Source organism: Panthera pardus, unplaced genomic scaffold, assembly GCF_024362965.1.
Source record: "Panthera pardus isolate Hobbes unplaced genomic scaffold, ASM2436296v1 HiC_scaffold_6, whole genome shotgun sequence".
Lineage (NCBI taxonomy): Eukaryota > Metazoa > Chordata > Mammalia > Carnivora > Felidae > Panthera > Panthera pardus.
In genome coordinates, this window is record NW_026526991.1 from 41,899,452 (window position 1) to 41,921,686 (window position 22,235).

The 22,235-nt window shown below is 38.1% G+C and overlaps 2 protein-coding genes across 16 annotated transcripts in view; both read left to right on the top strand.

The window, feature by feature from the left end:
* OSBPL8 (oxysterol binding protein like 8) overlaps positions 1 to 7,639 on the top strand; it is a 153,113-nt gene extending 145,474 nt beyond the window's left edge. For all 13 annotated transcript variants that reach the window (XM_019455158.2, XM_019455159.2, XM_019455163.2 and 10 more), the window contains 2 exons: positions 1,227 to 1,329; positions 3,363 to 7,639. In XM_019455158.2, coding sequence (XP_019310703.1) covers positions 1,227 to 1,329; positions 3,363 to 3,495 — 236 coding nt within the window. In that variant the 3' untranslated portion in view covers positions 3,496 to 7,639. The remainder of the gene's footprint in view (positions 1 to 1,226; positions 1,330 to 3,362) is intronic.
* A 1,096-nt stretch (positions 7,640 to 8,735) lies between these two features.
* BBS10 (Bardet-Biedl syndrome 10) overlaps positions 8,736 to 22,235 on the top strand; it is a 90,016-nt gene continuing 76,516 nt past the window's right edge. For 2 of the 3 annotated variants that reach the window (XR_002081575.2, XR_002081577.2), the window contains exon 1: positions 9,866 to 9,980. Coding sequence is in view for 1 of the 3 variants with exons in the window: in XM_019455170.2 (XP_019310715.2) it covers positions 9,796 to 9,980; positions 10,414 to 12,394 (2,166 nt within the window). In the remaining 2 variants the exon portion in view is untranslated. Of the gene's footprint in view, positions 9,981 to 10,413; positions 13,259 to 22,235 lie in introns of those variants that run through there. The other variant, XM_019455170.2, reaches the window with a different exon arrangement.

Genomic DNA, 22,235 nt, shown 5'->3' on the forward strand with positions numbered 1-22,235 from the left:
GAGATGACACTAGAAGTGAATAAATGATAAATGCCGGGAAATGAGTAGATAACAAATAATAGTTTAACGCAGAGGGAGCTGAATTCACTTTGAGGGCAGTTTTTAAAAGAACCCTGATGAATTATTAGGATTTCTAATGGATTACAGCAGTCTAAGCTTGAGAGATGTGGGTGGGATCAAGATACTGCAGTCAAAAAGGAATAAAAGTTTAAAAGTAGGAGTCATATGGAACCAATGTACTAGACGGGGAATATTAGTTACGCTGTTTTGTTCCCATTTTACAGAAAAGGAAATTGAGATACATGTTAACCTGCACAAGGTCACATATCCCATAAGACAGTATATATACATGTAATATATGAAGATATTTTGGCTCCTTAATTCACTCTTATCCACTGCACTATTTACCTGTAATTTATAAGTACTTAACATGTGCCAAGCTAGATGTTTAACATACCATACCACAACCATATGGAGTTTGAGTAGTATTATTATCCCTATTTTACAAATGAGAACCAAAATGAACAAAAATGGAAAGGAAGGAATGATATGAGAGGTTTGAAGGTAAAAAAAAAAAAAAAAAAAGTTTACTGGTTGACGGTAAAAATTTGTAGAAGATGTAGCAAAATCAACTGAAAAGGCTTAAAATTGGGGTGACCAGGGAAATAAAGATAACAATTAATAAAACACCGAAAAGGGAGCTTAAGCAGCTGACTTCTTCAGAAGTAAGCAAATGGACAAGAGACACAAGAGAGTAATACCTTCCCCCAAATTAATATATTTTTAATGAACTGTTTGTTGTCTATTTCATTTAGTTAAAAAAAATGTAACTGATCCCACAAAAAAATTCAACTAATGATTGAAACTTTAAAAATGCAGAGTATTGGGGTGCCTAGGTGGCTCAGTCAGTTAAGCGTCTGACTTCAGCTCGGGTCATAATCTCATGGCTCGTGGGTTTGAGCCCTGCATCAGGCTCTGTGCTGACAGCTCAGAGCCTGGAGCCTGCTTCAGATTCTGTCTCTCTCTCCACCCCTCTCCCCCACCCCCTCAAAACTAAACATTTTTTAAAAATGCAGAGTATTACTATTATTATGTTACATTTTAAGCCATAAAAATAATGCCTAGGAAAAATTTTATTATATAAGGCTCATTAAGCTGAAATGTAAATTGTTTATAATTAAATGTGTTTGCTATTTTCATCAACTTTATTCCAAATGTCTTTTTAGCTCAATCAGTAAAACCAAATACGAGAAGAAAGAAAGGGATAGAACTGGGAGACATTCAAAATTCCATCGAATCTATAAAACAAACGCAGGAAGAAATTAAAAGGTAATATTTATGGACAGTGGCTATTTAAGTCTAGAGAGGTAGTTAAGAATCTGTTATGTAGGAAATCATATGCAAACTTTACATTTTTATAACATTGTTGAGCTATTAAGATAGATTGGCTTCTGTCGACTGACGACTGCAACTTGTGAAATTCCATCACCATTCAAATATTGAGGGAGAGTGGTGATTTCTCCTCTGTGATTATACAAGTGGAATCTCTTTATCTTATTGCTGTAGCATACCTAGAAATGTAGGTGTGTTGGATGTGGTAGAGGGGTGGTTTCTGAGAAAGTTGGCTAGCAAAGGTTTCTGCAGTCCCTTTGTACCTGGCTAATATTTAATAGGAGTGCATCATGTGTTGACATATTGAAATGCTTGCATAGCAAGGGGTAAATAGCCACCACCCTGAGACCTTTGAGGGCTCTTTTTGTAGTCCCAGACCCTTCCTCACACATTCCTCCCCAGATCCAGCAACAAAAAATCATTAACACTTAAGAAGGTTCCTTGAAGGGGGCACCTGAGTGGCTCAGTCAGTTAAGCGGGCTCAGGTCATGATCTCACAGTTCATGAGATCGAGCCCTACATTGGGCTCTGTACTGACATCCCAGAGCCTGCTTGGGACTCCCTGTCTCCCTCTCTCTCTGCCCCTCCCAGCTCATTCATATTCTCTCTCTCTCTCAAAAATAAATAAATAAGCATTAAAAAAAAAAAAAAAAAAGAAAATTCTTTGGAGGAGAACTCCTGATTTTTCTGCCCCATTGCTAAGGCTAGTAGGAGTGTAGATTGGTTTCCTCCCATTACTATATTAGAGGATTAAAAAAAAAAAAAGATTTTCTCAGTTCTTAGTGATCTTACAGCTTACATTTAGTTGTTTTTTTCATTTATAGCCTTATCTCCTGCCATTCCCCTGTGCCTGTCCCATGCTCCAATTCTGTGAAACTCCTTACAGCTCCAGAATATACTGTACTGTCTCATCTTTGGAGCTTTGCCCACACTGAATCCACTTTTTAGATTGTTCTTCCTCCCACCCTGCCCATCAAGAAAATCCCTGTTTATCCTTCAGAATATAATTCAAATGTCACCCTTTTTGTAACATTTCTAATTATCCACATTGCCCTGTAGAGTTATTAATCCCTGCACTGTCCTTGTACAGTTCCCTATGCATGCTACTTTTGAGCGTTTATTGGATTACAGAGTTGTTATTGTGTGTGTCCGTTTACCACACGACCACCACCCCCTCCCACAACTGGACAATGAGCTCCTTTAGAGGTGGGAACATGTCTTCTGCATCTTGATATCATCAGCCCTTAATATAAAATGCTCATTTCCTAGTTTAATTGTCTTTATAAATTAACGAGCCTACTTGTTCATTTGCCTCCTTTCTTTCTCTATACTGGTATACCAGTGTAGAAGTCAGGAGGGGTGGAATGAAATCAGCTTTTTTTTTTTTTTTTTTTTTTTTTTTTAAGCCAAAAGCATTTAGGATGGCATGAGGATAATGTAAGCTCATTTCATGAGTAAATTAACATTTTATTTTTGTTAGTATATGAAATGCCTATATAGCATTTTTCAAATTAGGAATGTCATGAAATCTATTGTATTATGTTTTCTTAGAGAATTTAGAATTTTTCTCCAAATCTACTTCTATCTTCCCCAAAGTAAAGATAAAAGAACTTTACTAGACCAACTAAGAAGCACAATTTTTGTTTTAAAACCACTGTGATAACAGAGAAAAGTGGTATATTTTTATATCATCTAACTTTAATAATTCTGTTTGATGCACATCATCGAGTAATATATTTGGTACAATGTGGAATGTAGATTTAGACAAGACCTAATAACGGCTTCACGTAACATAATCAGCTTCCTGTTGATGTTGTAGTAGTAATTGATTAAACAAATTACCTTAGATAATGTAATTAAGTGTTCTCTTAACTAAGACTTTACTAATTAAGTCTCACGTATCAAATTGTGAGTTACATGCTAACATTTTGACAAATAATTTTAAAATTTATTGTTTCTTATTTTTGTAGAAATATTATGGCTCTTCGAAATCATTTAGTTTCAAGCACACCTGCCACAGATTATTTTCTGCAACAAAAAGACTACTTCATCATTTTCCTCCTGATTTTGCTTCAAGTCATAATAAACTTCATGTTTAAGTAGAAGTTCCTTACAGTTGAATCAATGAACTGGAATGATCAAATTTGGCCTGGGACCAATGTTCAAGTTGGTTTGGTCTTTGTTAAAATGTCACAATATTTCTAAAACAAAAATCTTAGAGATAAATGTAGAGGTGTTGACCTTTCATACCTTTTTTCCTTAACCTGAAATAAGAACTCTTGGTCATTAAAGTGAGCTATGTGTTAAGTGCCAGAACATTTCTAGCTTTTGTGACAGTGTGTTTACATGTGAGTATAATAAGTCCACATGTATACACAATTGTGTCTTATGTATACCTGACAGTAGTCTTTGTATTCTATAGTGTGTTCTGAGATATAACATTAACATTCATAACAAAAATGCTATCAATCTTATATACATAGCAATCTATTTTCTTCATACAACAGGCACAAGACTTTTATCAATAAGGAATTACAGAATGGGAAATGATGGCATAATAGACATATTATAAATAGTTCAAAACACTGTCCTGTTAGAAATATCATTTCCAAAGCACCCAGCTCAATTGTGTTCTTAGAAACAGCAAGAAAAAAGTGTAGTCGAAATTGGTGTACTGAGAGAGACAAGGTGGCAGATTGCTTTTTTAAAGGTTTACACACAGTTTTTTTAACCCCTAGAATTTTAATATTTATAGAGACAGGTATAAATCTGTGTGTGTGTTTATCAACATAAAAAGCCGATATGCAGCTATTTGGATCTATTGATTATATCTTTCTTATACCTATATAATACCACTTAAGCACTTGCTTAAAAAATTGTGGTCAAAATTGCTGTCCTTTTTTCTTATTTTTGTTTCTTGTAACCCTGTTGGTCCAGTAGCATAGGCCAAATTCTAGAGTTGTTTATAGGGCATATGATAATTTATGTTTTTCATTATGAAAAACTTATTTTAGCTTTCGTTTAGAACTTAGTGTATTCAGTGAGTAAATAGAATAGAAAAAATTATAACCAATATTTTATTCAAAAGCCAAATAAGAGAAAGGCAGTAAGAAAAACTTTGTGTCGTAGCATTTATGTGTACATTAAAATTTATTTCTTTAAAATGTGCAATAAGTTGAGCATCTAAGAAGAGCATCAAGTTCTGAGGTTCAATTTTTTATTCCTCTGTTCTCAGTAACTTCATTCTGTGACAAACCACACTTCAAGATTTTTTTTGTTCAGACTCAGGCACACTTTTTCCTAATTTTTTTTCAGGTTAATATTTTAATGTTTGTCATAAATATTTATAGCCCTCAGAAGCAATTTTTGCAAGTGTAGCTAAGTTTAGGAACATGTTGTCCTAAGATATGTCTTAGAATCCTGAAAGTATACCTTTCGGAATGGTTATTAATGAAAAGTCAGAATAATTATTCTGGCTACATTTGTCTTTGACTAAGAAGAGACTGTGAGACACTAGCAAAATTACAATCAACTGTTTATGCCAAGATATATAAAGTCAAGGAATGATTGCTAAATTACAAAAATTGAAAGTGATAAAGAGCCTGCTTTTTTTCTCCCTTACCAATTTAGCTATCTTACTAGTCTTCGGTTTTAAGAAGAGCCATATAGTTTGGGCAAAATAATGCTGTATTCCATATGTACATGTGAAAGCACTTTTTTTAATTGACTGAAATATAAGTAAGATGTACCTGTACCTGGTATAAGTATAGATATGTCTACACTAGAACAGGTGAGATTTGTTTGTATTTCATACTTGTGTCATTTTTGTCCTCACTCTCTGTTACCAATGTCATGCTCAACTGCCTATTGATTGATATATGGTATTTTGTAAATATTGTACAATTTGATCCTTTTTATGGTTTCAATTAGTATTTATATATAAGTTTATTGGCTGATCACAAAAATAATTTCATCATTAAACCCTGAAAACTTAAAATTTTTTGCTGATAACCCCCTTTTGGGGTTTTAGTCCTATCCACTTGTGCGTTCTTTTCATTTGGTCTAAATAGTGTTTTATTTGTATAGGTATCTTCTAAGACTGGGAAGGTAGTTATGTTCTTTATGTTTTTCTTTTTAGAGCAGATGTTTTGGGTTCTTATTACTCAAGGAGTCAAAAACTTTCATGAAAAAGAGCAGGGTTAACTCATGACTGTTTCTTATACACTGAAAGCATACATCTAATCTAATAGTCTTCTTATGCTTTTAGTTGTATGAGTTCCTTTCTGTGAACTGAACACAAAACTCAGGAATTGGTGGCTTAGTTTTTAGATCAGTGGTTATACTAGGCTTAGTATGTGAATCCTTTAAGACACGTAATTAACTTTGTATGTAGCCATATATGTAATTGACTTTGAATGTTCCCTACCTGAGATTAATACTCCTTCAAACATGGATTCATAAAAATTGTGATTTACAGTTCCCAGTTGTTTGAGAGCCTCATGATGGTTTCTAGGATTTAAGATCTTATGACCACTTTTTTTTTCATTTGATCAAAAATTTTATTTTTTCACATGAAAATGTACATGAGTAATAATTATCGACATGTGCATTTGTTTTAGTTATGAAATGTACTATGCCTTCAATTATCCACCATTTAGTGAGGTGTAGCTGGCCCAGGAACAGATAATAAATAGGGCATGTGAAATAAGTAAGTTTCAGCAATAGATATTTCACTTGTATTTCATGTCAGTACTTTTTTGCATCACTTATAAAGGTACAGTGTAATCTTTGTCACCATTCCATTGAAAAAGTTGGCCTTGTAAAATACAACACTCATTTAGTATTCACGCTTTTGTGCCTTTAAGAACTACTTTTTGTTATTTTTGTGTTACAGAACTACAATATGATTCTAAGTGTTTATAGGCTTAACTGCCATAAAGGGTCATTTCTCTGTGTCATTTTATTTCCTTTTATATAGCTATAGTATATTTAAACAGTAATGCTGTACTTTTATAAGGGTTTGTCTATTTAACTATTTCAAGTATATTCTTCACTCTCAGACATCATTGAAGTAGATTTGTCAGATTATTCTGAGTATTGTAAACAGTGCCTTTTTGATGGAATTCACACTGTTTTGGGTGTCAACTTGTGCCATACTACACATAAAATTCTGTGGAAGGCAGTTTTAACTTTTTGAAGAATATCTTAGTCAAATATTTAAGAAAACAAAATTCCATTTTTTCCGGTGTTTAGCATTTCTAACGAGCAATGAATATATTTTTGAGGTTTTTTTTTTTTTTTTTTGGTTGATATACGGTGATGATGGCAAAATTGATGAGCCATACCTGATGCTGTAGATTATTTTGAATTATGTTACATGTACAGAAATAAAATACTAATATTAGCATTTATACCAAATTTTCCAATTTGAACCAGTAAGGGGTAACACCACACAAATCACTGAGTTTACATTTCAGCTTCTATTTCATGTGACTACATGGATAAAGAAATTCTTTAAAATGTATAACCTGCCACTATTGTGTCATTTGACTTTATGTAATTTGACTTGATTTTGTTTACGTATAGTGTGTGAATTTAGTATATTTAAGTTACTTTTTGTTACTCTTTAACATACTATTTGTTTGGTTACAGTTTTTAATTGAAGATGGACTGTTAAAATCGTATAGGACCAGTGTCTCCTTAATATGATTAACATATTTAGAAGAGCCACAAGAAACCCATGACAAAATGAATGTGAACATACTTTCTAAAATGTTTAGAAAATTTTATCTTTTTGCATTTATCATGTAAAATTATTTAGTATTACAATATTGATGTTTATTTAAAGAAAAATGCCATGAAACATTTGAATTGATGAGCCACAGAATTACTTCAGTTGAAAATTTTTTCACTTTTTAGCATGCTAAATATACATTTAAGTTAAATATCCTGTTTAATAGCCATTTATAAATTCAGACACTACCACTGGTCAGTTTTGTATAATAGAATAAAAAGTGTGTTATCTGCAGTGTAAGTACAGCACACTGTCACATCCTTTCCCTAAGGTGCATAGTAGATGTACAGATAGTCATAGGCAACTGTTTTGTAATGTATTACATTTCTAATCTATTATTCCTAACCTATTATAAATGTTTGCAGAGACAAAAGAATTGAATTTTTCTAATCTGTAAAATTATGCTAACTTCTACAGGTAGGCATTCTGAATAAAATTCTTAAAAAGAGTAAACTGTGATCAAATGACTTTGAATATAACATATAGTGACTGAATTACTTCATCCTAATTTTTAAATTGAAGAAAAAAATCTTTTTTTGTAGGGGTAGTTGTGAAGGAGGGTGAAGGGCTGGGAAGGGATTTAATAGTTAGAATCCCTATTGTATGCTTTCCTTGGTGCTTTATATTCATTCTTCTTAACTACTCATAATAACCTTAAGCTAAGTGGAAGTTAGCCCGACTTTATAGATGAAGAGTCTGAGACTCAGAGAAGTTAAATGACTCCAAAAGCTATACAGTAAAAGTGATAGCAAGCATAAGTTTGAATCCATGTCTGACTTCAATATCCACTCTCCTTCCACTGTACGCTTAAGTAGAACTCTGATGGTAGCACTTTTAAATGTTTTTAGATTAATCCACTGCTTCAATCAGTATACTATAGCTATATCCACTGCTGCTTTGTGATGGGTAGAACCAGAAAAAATGTTACCATTAAACAAGTATATATACAAAACCTATATAGAAGTTTTTTCTTCCCCCTCCCTCAAATCACTTACTAGTCCATACTGAGTCAACATCAGGTGAGTTCCAAATCATTCCTGCCTGGTTTTCCTCTCTTTTCCTCTGTCCTTCTCCCCTTCCATTTTTGCTCTCTCCTCAGAATCCACTTGCTTCTGGCTAATAGTTGGTTCTGTCTTACTAATTGGGGGGAATGGAAAGGAGGGCATTACAGATTTTCCCTAGCCTATGTATAGGAATGAGAGGAAAGGAGAACAGTCCCTCATTCTTCAACCTCAATGAAAAAGCTGCAAGATAAGTAACTTTGTTACTAATATTGACTGCACTGTAATAAGCGTCCTGTGTTGTGCTATCATCCTAATTGGCTCTTCTGCAATTTACAAAATATCCTTTTCTTGTAGAGAGAGTGGGTCAATACGCGACTGAATATCACAGTTATTGGGGGGGGGGGTGCTGTAAATAATCGTTGAGTGCTTAATATATGCCAGGCACCATACAAAAAAAAGAAAAAAGAAAAGCTCTTTGCAAACATTCTCACTCTCTTGTGAGGTTTTCTTTTATATACTACTTTTTTTTTTTTTTTTTTTTAACTGGAGATGGAAGAGGTTACTTACTGAATGTCACAGATAAGTGTCATCGCAAACCCAGGTGTATGTTCTTTCTGCCTGTTTTCTTCTGCAGTTGTACCCACCAATCTTAGGTCACTGTGCTTTCTTTTCTTTTTTTTTTTTTTTTTAACATTTATTTATTTTTGAGACAGAGCATGAACAGGGGACGGTCCGAGATGGAGACACAGAATCTGAAACAGGCTCCAGGTTCTGAGCTGTCAGCACAGAGCCCTACGCGGGGCTTGAACCCACGGACCATGAGATCATGATCTGAGCCAAAGTCGGACACTTAACCGACTGAGCCACCCAGGCGCCCCTGTGCTTTATGTGCTTTAAAGGCATACTAGTGATCACTAGTGTAGCTAAGTCTTCCCATCTATCCCTTCTGCTAAAGAAAAAGTAAGTTGTAGTGGCTGGGGGACTTAAAGTGATATCCACGTCAAGGAAATCTGGCAAAGCCCCCTGCGGAAAGCATGAAGCCTGCAGCTCGTGACCGTGAAGGCCAGGCCTTTGCCCATCCGTCCTGCATCCCGAGCCGGCCTCTGTGATGGGAAGAAAAGCAACTGATGATACTGTGGACAGAATATTCATGAGTCCAACGCGGAGGTTTTGTCAGGGGTGGGGCACGAGCCCCGGTCCGCCCGCGGTGCCCATTCCCTCCTTCACATACGCTCCCCAGGCGTGCCGACTTCCAGAGAGGAAGGACGTTTCCTGGGAGACGGAGAGATTTGGTGGCAGCTGAAGCCGCTGCAGGGAATGAATTTACCCAGGGAGCTGGGAAAGGGCCAGCAGTTTCCGCTCCAGGAACAGCTAGCTCCCGGGAAGTCTTGCCCTCTTTCCTAGCTTCGCGAGCTTTTGGAACGCTAGTCCCAGGTGGCCGAACAGCAGGCTACTCCGCTAGTGGGTCATAGGGGGGAGTGAGCCGAGCTGGGCCAGCTGACAGCCCCCTCCCCGCCCCTTCCGCTTCCGTCGGGCTCCTCCCTCCTTCTGGTGGTGCTAGGGCTTCGCCGCCGGCGGCCGGAAACCACGCGGCTTTTACGCCCTATGGCCGCCGCGGGGTCCGCGAAGGTGGCGTTGCGGGTGGCGGAAGTGCTGGAGACCATCGTGAGCTGCTGCGTGGGCCCCGAGGGGCGGCAGGTTCTGTGTACGAAGCCCACCGGCGAGGTGCTGATCAGTCGGGATGGAGGCTGCCTTCTGGAGGCGCTACACTTAGAACATCCCATAGCCAGGTACCCGTGCCCCGCGTTCCACCTCGTTATAGTGTCCCTTAGCCAGGTACTATTGTCCCATTCTCCTGCCCAGAGCCGGGCACCGCAGGCTATCCTCTGACCCTTCCTTAGAATGTACTATTGGGAAGACTGACCTCGGGTGAGACTATTGTATGCTCAGGGTTCGAGCGGTGTGCAATGGAATGTTCTTGGGGACGTCAAATCTTACCAAACTTCCAGGAACATTGATTCCCCCTCCTCCCTGCTCCACCTAACCCCAGAATCTTGAAATAGAACAAAGTAACTTGAAGAAAAGGAAAAAGTAATACTAAAGACATCAAAAGGATAGTATTATTTTATGCCTTTACCTGTGAAGCCATGGTTTCGACTTGATTTATTTGTAAGAAGGCAGCCCGCTGAAATTCTGAGTTGCTTTATTTCTTTTTTTGTACAGGATGATGGTAGCCTGTGTTTCCAGTCATCTAAGAAAAACAGGAGATGGTGCTAAAACATTTATTATCTTTCTTTGTCACTTACTCAGAGGACTTCATGCAGTCACAGACAAAGAACAGGATTCTTTGATTTCCAAAAATATTCAAACCCATAGAAGGCATTGGAAAAATTGTTGTCAGTGGAAATTTATTTCTCAGGCTCTTCTGAAGTTTCAGACACAAGTATTAGATTATATTATGGGCCACTACTTAAGCAAACACTTTTTGTCTATCTTTTCTTTATCCACTAAAGAGAGAACATTGTGTAGAAGCTCTTTAGAGTTGCTCTTAGAAGCATACTTTTGTGGAAGAGTGGGAAGAAATAATCAAAACTTTATTTCACAATTGATGTGTGACTACTTTTTCAAGTGTATGGCTTGTGAAAGTGGATATGAAGAAGTATTTGAGTTAGTGGATGACTATTTTATAGAGTTGAACGTTGGTGTCACTGGCCTTCCTGTCTCAGATTCCAGGATCATAGCTGGGCTTGTGCTTCATAGAGACTTTTCTGTATACTGTCCAGCAGATGGTGACATAAGAATAGTGATAGTAACAGAGACTATTCAGCCCCCTTTTTCAACTTCTGGATCAGAGTTTATTTTAAATTCAGAAGCACAGTTTCGGACATCTCAGTTTTGGATTATGGAAAGGACAAAAGCAATCATGAAACATTTACAGAGTCAGAATGTAAAATTGCTGCTGTCTAGTGTGAAACAACCAGATTTAGTTATTTATTATGCAGGACTGAATGGCATATCTGTCGTGGAGTGTTTATCCTCTGAAGAAGTCTCTCTTATCCAGAGGGTTGTTGGTCTTTCTCCCTTTGTATTGCCGCATACCTCTTCGCGGTATGAAATCTGTAACACTGCTTTGATGAATTTTTGTAAGCCCCTTATCCTTAGATCCAAAAGGTATGTTCATCTTGGCTTGATTGGCACATGTTCGTTTATACCACACTGTATAGTACTTTGTGCACCAGTGCAGGGTCTTGTGGAACAGCATAAAAGTGCTTTACATGGAGCATTTAAAATGCTTCGGCAGTTATTTAAAGACCTTGATCTAAATTACATGATACAAGCCAGTGATCAAAATTATGCATCAAGTCCTCTTACCTACAAGAATAGCAGAGAAAGTACACCATTGCCAGAAATTGTTAATGGCTCAAGGCAAAGCCCATATCAGGGCACAGTTGTAAAGAACAAAGGTAAGCTGGCAACAACTCAAACATATTTAAAAGTATATTCAAATTTTGTAGTTCCAAGTATAGAATTAGAAACACATATTCCACGTTCAGTACAAAAAGTGACACCAACAGATACATACCAGGCAGATGAAACATTGAGATATTTATCTCTAGCCAAAACCAGGATAGTTGATGACAGTGAACCACTTATGGAGAGTAATTCTGCTAATTCAACAACAGAAAACACTAGAATAGAAATTTCTGATGAAAATTTGCAAGTCACAGAAATTGCTGGAAGGGGAAGCATGTTACCAGTGAGAGAGAAGTCACTGGAGATGTGTACATCCCACGGTTACTGCTTCTCATCTATACCAGCAGGTTGTGTTTTGCCAGTGGGTGGTAATTTTGAGTTTTTGTTACATTACTATCTTCTGAACTACGCCAAAAAATGTCACCAATCAGAAGAAACTATGGTTAGCGTGATAATAGCTAATGCTCTTTTAGGCATTCCCAAAATCCTGTATAAGCCTAAGAAGGGAAACTATAGCTTTCCACAAATATATGTAAGAACTCTCCATGCAATACAAACCCATCAACCCATGGTAAGCAGTCAGACAGGTTTGGAATCAGTAGCTAGTAAATACCAATTACTAACTTCCGTTCTTCAATGTTTAACAAAAATTTTAACCATTGATTTGGTAATCAATATTAAGAGACAACCTCAGGAAGTTTATGATCAAGATTCAGAAGAGGAAGTATAAAATTGGAAGTTTTTTTATTAACCAAAATTTTAACCCAACTCAAGCCATAAAGTAAAAAATGTGACCACTGATTCTCAAATCAATTTGGTCTAGTTAGGAAAACATCAAAACTTAAAAAAAATCCTTAGAAGAACTACAGTAACAGGCTAGCAGACATTCAGATGCAAATATTAGACAACATTCTGGAACATTCTGGAAGGATGAAGCCTTCCACATGAGGGAAGCCAAGATATGACTGTGTGTCTTTCTTCCCCTTGAATTTCCCTGTGTCTCAGCTCTGTGTTAGTCCGTGTATATGCGAGAGGGTGTTCCTTTATAGTCCTTTTTACTTTTCTGTACATTTTTTCACTCTCTTCATCTGTCCTCCTTGCCTTTCTGTATTTATTTACTTCATAGGATTATTTAATCTGAGATTTGGATAAGGTCTTCAAATGTCATCCTATTCTAATTGTTTATAATATTAAACATTATTTGCTTCATTTAAAATAATGTATTTTCTCTATTTCTAATTTCTAAAAAGCAATGAATAAAAAGTCTTGATTTCTTTTCTCAAGAAGCATATAAACTAAATTAGTTTTTACTTTTATATATCCCTTTATTTATTTCTGTTTTATGTGGAAAAGCCTGGATATATTTTTTTCACTGTCCATACACCACTGAATATGTAACTAGAAATATGACCTTGTGCATTGCAAACTTACTTTCATTTCTGTAGTTAAAAGTTAATTTCAGAAAGCTTATGAAATTCATACTGTATTTTCTCCTGTTCTCTAAGAGCTTGTAAAAATAATTCACATATTTGCTGGTTTTTCTTATATTTGGTGCATAGCCAGAGTTAATTTGTAATAAAGAATTTGAAAATTATTTATTTCTAATGTGAATTTCATATATTTATATTTTATTATAAAGGTTTATAAGTGCAAATGACGTGCATCTAGCCGTAGATAAGGACAGTGTCCTCTACTTTTAATAGTTCTCTGTAACACCCAAAACACCACTATGTTTATACCAAGTATTCAGAAGTGCCTGTTGAATAAAACTATTACCTTTAATCCATTCTCCTAAGTACATGTTTCCAACTTATGAAGTCAACAAATTCTTTTTTTTTTTTTAATGTTTTTATTTATTTTCGAGAGACAGACAGAAACAGAGCACAAGTGGGGAAGGGGCAGAGAGAGAGGGAGACAGAATCTGAAGCAGGCTCCAGGCTCCAAGCTGTCAGCACAGAGCCAGATGCGAGGCTCGAACTCAGGAACCACGAGATCATGACCTGAGCTGAAGTTGGTCACTTAGCCCACTGAGCCACCCAGGCATCTCACAAAGTCAACAAATCCTTAATGAGTGCTTTTCATGTGCCAAATGCTGACTCCACTGTGATAAACTGTAGTTCCTGCCTCCATACCCCTTTCCTGAAAAGGTAATGACACTATCTTGTATTGATACTGAATTTAGGAAACCTGATTTAAAAATTTTAATTACAGTAAAACTTGAAAAAGCGATGACTAAGAACATATTAAACTAACATCTTGCAGTATCTCATGATCTTTTAAATTAACTGTAATTTCATTTTTTTAAGGTTTATGCCATATGATAGCATTATTTCATTTCTGAGATGGAGAGAGTAAATTAATTCTGTTTCTTGTACTGAATTCATAGATGTATGAACTACTGTAATATTGCTGTACAATTTTTTCCATTCACTTTTTAAATTGCCTGTTAGATCATTAGATAGTTTTACCTTATTTTATTGTTGCTATTTTAAATACACCATCATTGAAGGCATTCAAAGACTTTTCTAGCTGTGCCCAGACATATGTCCTTGCCCAGACATATGTCCTTGCATATGGTAGGCATTTTATAGCTATAAATAATCAGGAGTCCAGAAACCCCTTTGTAAGCTGGGCCTGGGTCTTTGTATGTTTGGCACCTGGTCTAATATCTGGCACACAATAGTAGCCAATAAATGTCTGTTGAAGAACTATTTGTTGACTGAATCAGTCATTTGATCGTCATAGAGGAGGTCATAATTATTTCTGTCAAAGTTTCATGGGAAAGAATCTGTTTTGGGGGAGAAAGAGCAGAAAATGTAGAACAGGTCTACACGAAGCAATCTTTTTTCTTTTAAATCTCTTCTAATCTCTTTTAAAAAATATCCCTCAAAAATGGTGATAGAGCTTTCATGGGTTATCTTTATCATTTACAGAATAACACCAGGGAGTTTACATCACTGGGTTAGACAGGAGAGCACTTTTACAAATGTAATTACATTGTATTTAAACCCTCTTCCACAAAGAATTTGAGACGGCCTGCCTGCAACAAGAGCAGACAAAATTACTGTAAAATCTGAATATAAATTAAAGAATCAAGACCAAAGAAAATATAAAAGATGAAGTCAAGCCCATGTTCCTGTTTTCTGTTGCTGCATAATGAATAACTTCAAAACTAACTTACTAGATTTGAACTACTATATTATTACCTCCCATGGTTGTGGGAGTTACCCAACCTTAGCTGGACAGCTTCCACTGTATTCTGTTGGTTCAGACAGTCACAAAGTTCAGCTGAAGTTCAAGGAGAGGGAACACAGGCCCCACCACTCAATGGCAAGAGTGTCAATGTCACATTATTAGAAGATCATGTGGGATGAGATATGTTGAGGCAGCTATCTTTGGAAAATACAATCTGCCACACCACGGAAGGGAGAAAAGGACAAATACGTGCTAACTTCTCAACTGGGATTTTTATTATTGTGTCCTGAAGTTACATGACCACTTCCCACAAATGCATTTCCCTGATAACTTTTGTGAACCTCCTGATTTTTTTGCACTGGGCCAGCACAAGCTATTTTTATCCCCTAAACAATAGGCATTAGATTGTTGAATAGCCCTAACTCTTTGAAGCCAGGGGAGCTATTTAATCACTTTATACTGGAAGTGGAGTGGCATGGTGTCCATGTGTCACGCTAGGGGAGGGAGGAGGAATGCAATTGCAGCCTGAACTTTCATCAGATACTACTTACCCCCTCTCAAAAGGAATAGAATAGGTCTTTCCCATTATCACAGCGCAGCAGAAAAACAAAAACTACAGCTCAGGAGCCATCTATCTGTCTGTCTATCATGTTATAGTTATTCCTTGCAGCTTTGTAAGAAAGAGATTGGTGACAATCTAAACTCTAAGTGGATACACAAACTAAAAGGGGTAGGGGCAGTAATTTGGGGGGGGAACATGCATAGGGAAGAGGTAGAAAGGTAATTTCTCAGTATGCCACTATGTGCTGGTTATTACAAATTTTGTTTTCCCAGCCAGCCTCTTCTCTGAAGCCTCGGCTCACTCACTGAACTGCCAACCTAGTCTCTACTTGGAGACTCACCCTTAACTTGTCCAAAACAGGGTTGCTATTTCCCATCCCCTAAACCTGGTTCTCTCCCTGCTGTCCTGTCTTAAGTTAATGGTATCCACCACCTGTCCACATGCTCAGGATAAAACCTGAAGAGACAACTTGACTCTAAACTTCACATCCCACAGCCAGTCTATCAGCAAATCCTCTGGTTCCACATATAAAATAGATTTCAGATCCTCACAATTGTTGGTGCGGCCCAGATCACCTCATCTCTGACCTGCAGCAGCCTCCTACAGCCTTTGTTTCTGTCTCATCTTGTACTTCTCTTGAGTTATTTCCCCCCAATTTTTTATTTAAAATTTTTTATTTATTTTTAAAAATTTGTTTAATGTTTATTTATTTTTGAGAGACAGAGAGAGACAGAGCACAAGTAGGGAAGGAGCAGAGAGAGAGGGAGACAGAATCCGAAGCAGGCTGCAGGACAGAGCCTGATGCAAGGCTCGAACTCATGAACCACGAGATCATGACCTGAGCCGAAGTTGGCACTTAACCGACTGAGCTCACCCAGGCGCCCTGATTTAAAAATTTTTAAATCCACAAAAATGTTGAAAAAACCATACGATGAACACCCACATACCCTTCATCTAGATTTTCCAACTGCCATTTTACTCCTTTGTCCATGTGCACATGCACATACATGCAAACACATGTTTTACTAAATCATACTGAACATACTGAAAGTAAGCTGAGGACATTATACTTTATCCCTAAATACCTCACTATGTATTTCCCATGAATAAGGACTTCCCCTACATGACTGCATGATTCTTTTTTTTTTTTTTTTTTTTTTTTTTTTTTTTTTTTTTTTTTTTAGGAAGGAAGGGGCAGATGGAGAGGGAGAGAATCCCAAGCAGGCTCCACCCTCAGCACACAGCCCAACGTGGGGCTTGATCCCATGACTGTGAGATCATGACCTGAGCTGAAATCAAGAGTCAGATGCTTAACTGACTGAGCCACCCAGATGCTCCCAATGATTCTTTTAAAATGCAAGTCGTTATGTCATTCTCCAGCTTGAAGCTCTCCAAAGAGTTTTCTTTCATGCAGAATGAAACCCAAATGTATCATAATCTACAAGGCTCCACATGATCTGCCCACCGCTTATCCTTTAGATGACATCTCCTACCTCTCTCCCTCTAGCTTTCTTCCATCAGTTACGCTGACTATATCAACTAGGACAGGTTATGCCATACTGAGGCAAAAACTCCAAATCTCAGAGGCTTGGCACAATACAATTTGTTTCTTGCTCACATTTATGTCTATTAGGGGTCAGCTGGGAACTTTGCCCCCATTGTTTTCTCCCTCATTCTTAGATTCTGGTTGATGGAGCAGTCACTGTCTGAAGTATTTCCAATCATCATGCCAGAAAGAGAAAAAAGAGTTGTAGACAGCCTTGCATTCACCCTGTCCGTTAAATGGCACATGTCATTTCTGCTCATGATTCGCTGTCTAAAATAAGTCATATGGTCCTACCTATGCACAGAAGAACTAGCTAATGCAATCTTATCTTGTACCTAGGAGAGAGAACCAGCACACTTGGCAAATAGCACTAATGAGTACCCAAACTGGCCTTTCTGTTCTTTGAACATACAAATTCATTCCAACCTCTGAGCTTTCTACTTGCTGTTGTGTTTACTTAGAACTCTCTTCCCCACTAACTTTATATGGCTCATTTTCTTATTTAATTCAAGAATCTCTGCCTTAAGGTTACCTGTTCAGATGTGCCTTTCTTGACCTTTTAATCTAAAGTAATGCCATTTCCTTCCTCATCACTGCCCATCACAGTCTTCCTACCTTCTTAAGCTTTTTTTCGGAGCACATGTTATTGGTATGTGTGTTTATTTTTTTGTATTGACTGCCTTCCCCACTAGAATGTAGACTTCATAAGGACTTTGACTTCTTTACTTCCATATTTCCAACATTTAGGATAATGCCTGACCGGGTAGGCTCTTGATAAAGTTCAGTTAATGAATGAATAAGAGTGGACCATTTAAAAGACTAAGGCTTCCTCCTCCTGAACAATGATCAAATAGACCCAACCAACATTTGCCTCAATGACCATTTTTGTTTGTGTTCACAGCCGCCTAAATTCTGATGGACGACGGTGTTTTCGTAAAACACTAAATCACCGCAAAGGCCTGCTGGCCTGGAAGCCATTCTGTTCTCTCCAAGTGACTTAGCATGTCTCCGTTCCGAACAATCATTTATTCATTTTAAAGAGTAGACCACGGGGTGCCTAACGGTTCCATCAGTTAAGCGTCTGACTCTTGATTTCCGCTCAAGTCATGATCTCACCGTGTGTGAGATTGAGCCCCACATCGAGCTCTGTGCTAATGGCACAGAACCTGCTTCGGATTCTCTCTCTCTCCCTCTCTCTCTGCCCCTCCCCCGCTCTCTTTCTCTGTCTCAAAATAAATAAACATAAAAAAAAATAAATGAGTAAAATAAAGAGTAGGTTTCAGTAGGAAATTTTATTTCCAAGTCAGTGTCAAAAGCCTCTCAGCAGCATGGATTGATGACATACTGTGTTACGGTTGAATCACATCCCTGCTTGGGTTAACAGTATGGTAAAATATGTGTAATTCTTTCAGTCTCTGTCATTCACTACTCCTTTAGATTTGGATTTAGCACCACGTAAGAAGGGGCATTCTTATCCCCGCCATCACCAGTGCCAGATCTTATAAATAGATATCTGAGTGAAAACCTCCCTGATCATTGCAACAGAGGTCCTTACACCCAGATCAAACACACCTAATTGATGATTGAGGGGTTCTAATTATGATGAACTCCATTATCTGTGCCCCACTATAGGGAAATCCCTGCTGCAACAACAGAAATGTCCATTTTCTCTACACAGGGAGTCCCATGGTATATTTAATATTAATATGTATTCCTAAAGTACATATGTACAAAACATGGAACTTGTATCTCAATTTACCCATCATTTTGTACTTAATTAACTCCCATACTGAATTCCTCTATATGTCTTAAAATTTACATTACCTTACAATATAATTAGCATAATAATTAGCATAGGTTTCTATTTTTTTTTATTTTTTAATGTTTATTTATTTTTGAGAGAGAGACAGAGAGTGGGGGAGGGGCAGAGAGAGAGGGAGACACAGACTCTGAAGCAGGTTCCAGGCTCTGAGCTGTCAACACAGAGCCCAACACAGGGCTTCAACACACTGACCATGAGATCATGACCTGAGCCAAAGTCGGACACTTAACCGGCTGAGCTACCCAGGTGCCCTTAATGTGGGTTTCTCATAGAATTCCCCCATGTAGTAATTTCTACATTCTTACATGGACAAATGATAACGTGGGCATCAATTGAGAAGGGAGTTATATTAAATGCTCCTTGAGAAGACTTTGTTGGTTATTTAGAAAAAAGAAGTCCATTCATACATTTATACTATTTGCCATATTTTACTCTAACCCTTTTGAGAAGCAAGAAAAGATCTTTTATGTATGCATAAGAAACAAAATTAACTACATAGAAAAAACAAAATAGGGACATTTTACAGATTGTGTTTATAGTCTACACTCTGAGGCACAGCATGGCAGAAAGAACATAGTCTTTGAAGTCAAGCAGTCCAGTATTGCCATCCTGACTCCATCAGTTATTGGTTGTATAGCTGGACAAGTTGCTAAATACCTCTTCTGTCTTAATTTCCTCATCTATGAAGTGTCAGTAATAGTCCATATTATGTGGTGAAGATTAATAAGGATCTTGAAATCTTGAAATTAATAAAGATCCATGACAGGTGCCCAACACAAAGCCTGCCACGTTGTTAAATAGGAACTTAACAAATGTTAACTTTATTTCTTCCTTTGGTTGACTATAAAATACTAACTTTTCCCTTCTTCCTCCAATTTTTCAATTATACAAGCTAATCGCTGCCCTTCGTGTGGCAGCATGGAAAAAAGCAGAGACCTTTGGGACCCATGCCAGCATGGACTATGGATATCACAGACATAGCAGAAATTTGTTGTGGCGTATTGTATTTCCTCCCATATTTTCCTTGCCATATGCTCTTCTTTATTTTTTTTAATGTTTATTTATTTTTGAGAGATAAGAGTGTGTGGGGGCGGGGAGGGAGAGGGACACAGAATCTGAAGCCATATGCTGTTCTTATGGTAAGACCTTGACACTCTTCCCATGGAGTGGTCCCCTCCCCTAAAAATTGGACGATTGCCCTGCCCAATAGACTATAATGAACTGACACTGTGTGACTTCTTAGATTATAAAAGGCCACCTCCTGGTTCTCTTGGAACCCAACCACCATGCTGTAAGGAAGCTCAAGCAGCTTGAGGAGAGGCCCAGATGGAGAAGAACTAAGGCCCTAATCCATAGCCCTGATGAAGTTTCCAGCCAATAGCCAAGCATCAACTTTCCAGTCATTTGAGTGAGGCTTTAAAGTGATCCTCCAGCACCCAGAATTCAGAGGTTTTCTTCATACAAGCTATGCCTATTCCCAGTTGAATTAGATAACATAGTATAGGAAGAAAACTTTCCAGTTATATTTTAAGGATTTGCTGTTAATTTATGAGTAAGTCAACAAGTATGTTATTTAAGTGGAATGCCTCGATAGAGCTGTACACATTGTCAAAACATTGACGTGCTTCTGAAGTGGTTTAGTAAATAGCTATGGTCTTGAGCCTTTCAAGTGCTGCCACCCTCCCTGCAATCCTCAAAATCACGTCCTACCACCCTGGTCTCCCGGTCTCCTCCCAGGACCCCTTGGAGCACCCTACAATTCAGATTAACGCCTGGTTCAGTGAGGGAATTTTCAGGGATCCTGCCCCAGTTTTTCGGTATCTACTTTATTTTTTTAAGCATCATTTTATTTATTCTTTTAATGTTTATTTTTTGAGAGAGAAAGAGAGAGCACCGTGTGCAGGGTCATGGGAGGGGCAGAGAGAGAGGGAGACAGAGGATCTGAAGTAGGCTCTGCACTGACAGCAGAGAGCCCAACGTGAGGCCCAAACTCATGTACCATGAGATCATGACCTGAGCCAAAGTTGGATGCTTAACTGACTGAGCCACCCAGGCGCCCCTGGTATCTACTTTAATTGGTAGAGTATTAACCATGCCATACAGGTTGAAATATTGTGAATATCACTTCTTTTTTTGTTTTTTGTTTTTTTTAAGATTTTTACAAATTTGTTTAAGCTCTACACCCAACATGGGGCTTGAACTCATGATCTTGAGATCAAGAGTCGCATGCTCTTCTGACTGAGCCAACCAGGTGCCCTGAATATCACTTCTTACTACAATAATATATATATTGTGATGACACTGTAATACTGGGTTTTGGTGATTTTTCCTGTTTTGCTTATCTCTCTATACTGTGTTCCTCTTCTCCTTTCACATTGTATCCCAGCCACCACCCGCCAAACTGGGCAATCCTATGAACTACTTACCAGGTATACTTCCATATCTCTCACTCTGCTGCTTACAAAATCAGATAAAAATGTGCATACATATTCCTACCTGTGTATTCAGATTGTTTTTTACTTTCTTGGTTGAGACTTCCCTCAGCTCTTGTCTCACTCACTGCCCATCCCAGGAGGCAGAGGGACTTGCCCAACTGGTGAATGTGGGTAGAAGAATTTTATGTGTTTACTCAGCACTCCCTTTCTTTCTCTTGGTTATGAGAAAGGAAGCATGGTCGGCCTCACCCCCGGCAGGCCTGCAACAGGAATCAGCAAGGCTGGGGATCGTGACTGGGTCCATGTGTCTGAGGCAGAGATGGAGTATCCATTCGCCTGCTTCACTTAGCTCCTTAAGCCCTGCAGACCAGTATAAGCATTATCAGGAGTTACTGTGGTGTTCCTGTCTCCCTCAGCCTGAGTCCCAGGTCTGCCTCCCAGTGAGAGGGGAGTTGTTTACTGAGTCCCCAAAAGTCCCATCCCTGTCAGAGGCATCACCAGCTTTTTATTGCCAAGGGTCAGTAAAGAAGCAGTGAGGACCAATTGGAACTACTCATGTCCCCACCATCACCTCCAATGTGCCAGCACTCACATCTACACGTGCCTGAACCTTCTCCCACCTCTCCTCACCCCACCAGCTGGGAAGCAGGCCCCAGGAGAGGAATGGAAAAGAGAGGCCAAACTCCACGTCACAGACAACTGAGCTCCTGTTGGGGGATGGGCTGTGAAGAGGACAGGATTCTGAGATTTTTGGTTATCGGCTCCAAAAGTAACCACTGGAGGGCGCCTGGGTGGCTTAGTCGGGTGAGTGTCTGACTTCAGTGCAGGTCATGATCTCGCAGTTCACGAGTTCGAGCCCCGCGTTGTGCGGTGTGCTGACAGCTCAGAGCCTGGAGCTTGCTTCAGATTCTGTGTCTCCCTCTCTGTGCTCATACTCTGCCTCTGTCTCTCGCTCTCAAAAATAAATAAGATATTTTTAAAAATTAAGAAAAATAAAAGCAACCACTGGAA